The sequence below is a fragment of the Sinocyclocheilus rhinocerous genome, unplaced genomic scaffold (assembly GCF_001515625.1).
Source record: "Sinocyclocheilus rhinocerous isolate Xijiao unplaced genomic scaffold, SAMN03320098_v1.1 scaffold433, whole genome shotgun sequence".
NCBI classification, from domain to species: Eukaryota; Metazoa; Chordata; class Actinopteri; order Cypriniformes; family Cyprinidae; genus Sinocyclocheilus; species Sinocyclocheilus rhinocerous.
Genome location: NW_015627897.1, coordinates 55,559 through 62,070, shown reverse-complemented (window position 1 = coordinate 62,070; position 6,512 = coordinate 55,559). Strand labels below are relative to the sequence as shown.

Sequence of the window (6,512 nt, the reverse complement as noted above, 5' to 3'; positions counted from 1 at the left end):
GTTTGTTAAAGAGGACCTACAATAATGTACAGTATTTGAAAAATAATGTGTTTTTTGAACATTAAAGCATGTCAACATATTCTGTTACACCAAATACACAAAATAATGATCTTTAAAAAAGCATCATATGACCCCTTTAATGTAGATTGTTGTATTTACTTATACCTGAGATATAAAGTACTTTAACACTGAAATCTGACAAAACACTTAAAAATGCTAGTGTGTCTTACATTAATGGACTAATCAATGGTTTTCTGTACAGGAAATGTGTGGGATAAACTGCGGCGGCAGCAGTGATAAACATTCCAGACTTCAAACACACAGATGAAGGTAGCGGGAGGCTTATCGAGGACTATGATAACAAATGGAGCACACCAGGAACTAGTCAAAGAAGCTTCTGCATTAAAAGCCCTTCAAAGGCATCAGGATTATTATTAGGTTTAACTTCAATCCACCTGTTCAGTGAAAGAAAAACTGAAATTCTTTGACAAAATTACTAGTTACTTTCACAAAAACGACTGAATAAACATGTCAGATTTCCTCTTATTTCTAATGCTAGGATGCATCGTTTATGATAAATCTAAAGATTAATTTGCTCCAAGCACATATTTTGACGTTCCGCTCATCCAGTGAAAACTTTTGGCCTCTTTCGTAGATTTAAAATAATCAAGTATTTTAATCTTTTGACTGAGATGTCGCACAATAACAGTTGAGAAACAACATTTTTAATTACTTGAAATAAATACTCCAGTACATGCATGATAAAAAATGAGGCGTGCGCAAAGGGAAAAAACACAGCACATTAAAATATAATTGCAAGTCTGGTAAATAGTGTAAAACCTATGGCACACACTCACAGCAGCTTTTACTCATTACAAATTCACACATGGAATACGAACATTATTATGCTGATGATTTCTACAAATCTCAATGACGTCCATTCAGCTAAACACTGAGGTAAAGACTTTCAGTTTCATTTTAAGGCTTCTGTTGTAATGGCCACTTTTGGCCATATTATATTCTCAACCGACACAGATTTTGCAAAAGTTGTCCGTTTTAGTAAAAGCTACTTCTTCCCCAATCACATCCAGTTTGAGAAAAACCTACAAATGTGAGCTTGAGTAAAGCCAACTGCCATGAAAAGTAAATTAAAAAATTTAAATTACTACATTTACTCATACTACTCTTAAAAATAAAGGTTCTTAATTGGCATTGACGGTTCCACAAAGGATCTTTAACTTCCACGGAACCTTTCAAATGCAGAAAAAGTTCTTTAGATAATGGTTCTTTTAAGAACTGTTCTCTGCAAGGTTCTTTTTTGGAACCCAAAATGATTCTTCAATGGAATCGCTGTGAAAACCCTTTAGGCTGATGATACACAGAGCAACTTTTTGAGCAATTTTGCCGGGCAATTTTTTTTGAGCAATGTTGCTTGGGCACTTTCCCATTGAGAATAGGTAACAAATTATTTGGATATTTTAGATCAGTCGTGGGTCCTGTGTCTCACCTGGTTGTCCGTTGATGGCAACATTGCTCAAAAAGTGCCCCCGTGTATCATCAGCCTTATGGAACCTTTATTTTTATGAGCGTATGCGGGGTTAAACCTGATTAGATTCTTTGGTACTTCAAAATAATGTGCTGGGGAGGAGTTTTAATTCACAGAATGAGAGTTAACTGGCGGTAAAGTTCTAGGTGAGGATCGTTCCCTTAGTGCCTGAGACAGGAGTGTGCATCCGTCCGAGACGGCGCATGCAGAGTTTCGCAGCCGCTCCCGATAGATGGGCATCTGGGAGCTGCTCTCGGGATGCTGGGAAATATCCCTGAGGCCCTGGGTCAGGAGCACGCAGGCCGAAACCACGCTCATGGCGCCGCCCAGAACGGCCGTCTGCACCCCTTTTCCCTCAGGGGGTATGGTTGCAGCTTTGCCGAGGAACTGCGGCTCGGTGGCGAAACCCACCAAGGCGTGCACGGCCTGCACGAGCGGCCCGCTAAAAAGAACGCAGCGATTGCGGGTCAGGTCGTTCGGGCAGGCCTTTAGCTCGCGCACGCATGCTAAAAGAGCCGTGGCGCTCGTGCTCATGCACTTGACGCTGGCTTTGAACTGCTCCTTGGCGAACTTGTCCTTGGATTTATCACTGGCCAGAGAGGAGGCATCCGTAAGTGTGGTGAGGTTCTTCAGGATGTTCTGCGAGACTTCCAGAAGGAGCTGCGGAGTCAGGTCGGCCAGAGCCGTTAAGCGGAGAACGTTGCACGTTTGCTCCACTTCGTGTCGGCATCGGGTGACTTTGTAGCGGTCAACCAGGCCAGAAACGGCAGCCTGGGAACCTGGGATCTCCACGGCTGCTAGGTACGCGGCGTGCGCCGAATACTCAGTCAGAGAGACCACTAGGTCCCCCATTTCGACCAGTCGGTCGCCGACTTCCACGAACTTCCCCATGTTGAGCTGGCTCTGGATATCGTGAACGATGATCGACAGCTCCTTGGTTCGCGCGATCACCGTGTCGCGACATTTCTCGAACGTCTCTGCTACAGGCATCCCGTCGGTGTTCACCACCGGCCTGGTCTCGCTGGACAGCAGGAGCAGCTCCGCCACCAGCTGCATTTTGCTCTTGCATGCGTCACAGATGGATGAAAGTCTTTTCCTTTGTTGCAAGCTTCCGCTAAGGATGTTGGTAGAAACCTCATCTGATTTTCCCGAGCCACTACTAGCCATAGTAGTGTGGTCGCGCTAATGTTCAAAATAAAGATCACAACATACGTTCTCTTGTGATTTATGTCATTTTCTTCAGTAAATAAAAAAAAAGATTCCCGCACCTTCTCAGGGAGAGTGAAACTGGCCAATAACGTCCTTCAGAAAAAGTCCTCTCAGCTTTGAAAACTCAAAATAATTTGAAACTTCACTCAATGCACCAATAAGGGAAGTACTTTAGAAAAATATTTGGATAAAAAAACAACAACAAACAAACAAAAAATACAACGCGGGCAAAAAGAGCTGATGAGAGCTGTAATTAAATATCCCTTCAAATGAATTGCCCAATGTTTAAATAATCTGATTTTAGGTGTGCATAATGAGAAAAACGAGCATAGAATAGAATTCACAACTACCTCCGATAAGGTAAGCTACAGTCTGATCAGTTTCACAGGTTGTCAATGTCGCTCCAACAATGCAAAGAAACCAAAAACACTCTTTTCTACAAAAGGCTTCTGCAGTGCCATGTACAAGAAGATGCCCAGACGAAGGCAAAGTGCAGGTTGACTTCCAGAATCGCTACTTTTGCTGTGTGGAATCTGTCATTTCACGTTTTCTTCGTGTCATGCACATTACATGCATTTAAATACATGTCCTGCTGCGATGTGATGCTGCTGATGACATATTAACCGTCTTGCTGACCCGCCGACCGAAGCGGGAGACGCGCAGGCGCCCCGCCGCCACTGCACCATCATCCCAGGACACCTCGGAAATTCATAAAACGTTCCCGAACGACTTTCAGCCGTTTCTTTTTCATACACAATCCAAGTTCTGTGGGCAAACTCAGTTCCTTATGCATATCTATTGTCCATACGCCCTCTCCAGCAGGAAAGCTTCGGCTGTCCAGTGGCAGATAGTTTCGCTTTTGCTTGCCATTCTTTAAACGCTTGGCTGAAAGTTTTAACGCGGTTTCCGCGACGATAACGAACTCCGTTCGCTATTGAGACTCTCGCGCGTCGGTTGTACTCTCCCGCTACATCTTGCGTATCAGGAAGCGGCGGGAGGGTGTGGCTGGATAGCCTGTTAGCTTCCAGCAAACTCTGGCACTTTCATACCCTCCAGTCCACAAGCATTATTCCTGGTCTGCGAGACGAAATCCCTCCTTTTAAGTCGCCAGTCGCTCAAACGATACACTTATTTGTCTGAGGTACCCTCAGTCGCGCGAGAAGTCGCGTTCATTCCTCACCCAGTCATCGTTTCCCGAGGCCCCGATGTGAGACTCAACTACCGGTCTGAGGGCAAAAGTTACACCCAAAGAAAAATTCCAGCGAGGTTCCTTGTGTTTCCCCTTTTCGTTTGTTTAGTTGTGTCTTGTTTCCGGTGTTTTGCCCCAGGTTTGCGCTTCCCTGTAAATCCAACAGGTACTCTCGAGTGCGGGTATTTACTACTTTCACGATGTTCGCATTCAGAGCGGCATAGAGCGAATTATTGTTTAGTTTAGCGGGAACGCCGGTGGCATTATTATGTTTTTGTATTCTAAAGGTCTTCTCAACTGAAACGTTTTTTCTTCTTCTTTTTTGTTTCTGTCACATTTTGTGCTGTTTGGAGTATATATAATTATTTTTACAATTAATATTATAAATATATATATTTACACTGTATTTATATCCTATTATATATATACAATGTATATGTGTGTGTGTGTGTGTGCGTGTACACACACATACATGTAGAATTATATCTAATTAAATGAATAAATAAATTATTAAATTAATAAAAATAAATTATGAATAAAAGGGTTCAATTCAATTGTGAGAAAATTAAAATATATTGCTCTATTGTGTCGTTTGTTTAATTATTTATCTATTATTATCTATTATATATTATTTAAAGTAACCTATTTCATTATAATACTTAAATATAAATAAATATTAAATAGACAATTGTATAAATAAATTAGTAAATAAAATAGATAAATTCAAGCTCAAAAGTAAAAAACATTATTTATTTATTTATGTTTAATTACAATCCATTTATATTGTTTTGTGCAAATATACATGTATTTATTCATCTATTATTCACCTTTGTTTATGTATTTATTCTTAATTTGTGTAGGTTTGGTACTTAACAGGCATTTGAAATAACTCAATCCAACAAAAATTATTTTGTCAAATATTTATTTGATTAGCTTTCACTCGTCCTCTTTTGTATGGCACTGGAGGAGTTCACTTGTATATAATGTTAGTATACATACTAGTGGCGAGGGGTCTTTATAACGCTAATAGAAATAATAGTTCAAAAATAAATAAATCACCCTACCGCTCTGATAAAAATACCAAGCTGGCCTCAAAACAAATCCATTTATATTGTTTTGTGCAAATATACATGTATTTATTCATCTATTATTCACCTTTGTTTATGTATTTATTCTTAATTTGTGTAGGTTTGGTACTTAACAGGCATTTGAAATAACTCAATCCAACAAAAATTATTTTGTCAAATATTTATTTGATTAGCTTTCACTCGTCCTCTTTTGTATGGCACTGGAGGAGTTCACTTGTATATAATGTTAGTATACATACTTGTGGCGAGGGGTCTTTATAACGCTAATAGAAATAATAGTTCAAAAATAAATAAATCACCCTACCGCTTTGATAAAAATACCAAGCTGGCCTCAAAACAGCTGACTCATCTTGGGAAGGAAAATCGGATTCACCGCTGCAAATACTATGACGTAAATGCAGTAGAGTACTTTTCATTAGACAACAAGAGACGATGGGAGTGCGAAGGAGCCAATCAGAATCAGCAGGGTGGGGCTGCTGCACTGAAAACCCTCCTCTTTGGACATGGGGAGGGCTTTCAGCAACTTAAAGGGTCATATATGATGACAATCTAAATACTGCATTATTAGGACTTACAAACATACTATGAAGATTTAATATAAAACACTTAAGCTTATCTTTAACCCTTAACATTACATTATACAATGATGCATTGCTCTACTCCATCAGTTTCAAACAACAGATGTTCTTCATATTCAATGCAGATCCCTGATGTACTTTGTTTGGTCTGATTCCTTATTAAATTCCAGCAGAATAAAGCTACTGGATTACACAAAGCATGTGTATGTAGTGTGCTAGATGTGAACTGGGGGCTGGGGCCGTGAATACTGCATGTCAGTTGTACAGCTGCACGGGGCACTGTGCCATTGGGTGGGGTGTCCTGAGAGGAAACCGTTCCGATTCTGTTGAATGAGCCTCACACCTCATATGCGTCCCATGAACAAGCACTGTAGAGACCCAGCCTGTGCAGAGCTGAAAAAAAAAACATAAAACAATTATATTATTATATCTTGTTACATTTTATTTGGTATCAAGGGAGTTTAGCTATATATGCATGCACTTTTGTAAATATTGAACATTTATTATGTATACATAGGCTAACTAAAACAGAAAAAATACAATAAAAAACAAAATAAAAATAAATAAAAAGTAACACTCTCACTTTATACAAACTTTATGTCTTTATAGCTTTCTTTTTTAAATGTTAATTGATTGTAGATAATTTACAACAGCTTCCAAAAATAGAGTTATGTTAGTGCATGCTATTAGTTTATTATATAGCATAAGTGTATTCTACTAAATATACTGACCTCAAGATATGCATTAAAACTGTTTCAGAGATGCAAAACTAAAAAGTTTTCAGATGTGATGTTTATTTTATTTTATCTCATTATTTACCATGCACACTCATTATTTACCACGCACTCTATATTTAGTGTTTCTTCTTGTTTTATACGTTCTTGTACTCAGGCTAACGCAAA

The 6,512-nt window shown here is 39.3% G+C and overlaps 1 protein-coding gene across 1 annotated transcript; it reads right to left on the bottom strand.

The window, feature by feature from the left end:
- Positions 1–623: 623 nt before the first annotated feature.
- LOC107736982 (mesoderm development candidate 1-like) lies at positions 624–4,155 on the bottom strand. The gene has a single exon (XM_016548371.1). It carries the CDS (start codon positions 2,711–2,713, stop codon positions 1,652–1,654), a length of 1,062 nt encoding a protein of 353 aa, XP_016403857.1. The 5' UTR covers positions 2,714–4,155; the 3' UTR covers positions 624–1,651.
- Positions 4,156–6,512: the final 2,357 nt, after the last annotated feature.

Bases quoted from the DNA above. Each gene is read 5' to 3' on its own strand.
- LOC107736982 (XM_016548371.1), bottom strand. From the start codon at position 2,713: ATGGCTAGTAGTGGCTCGGGAAAATCAGATGAGGTTTCTACCAACATC.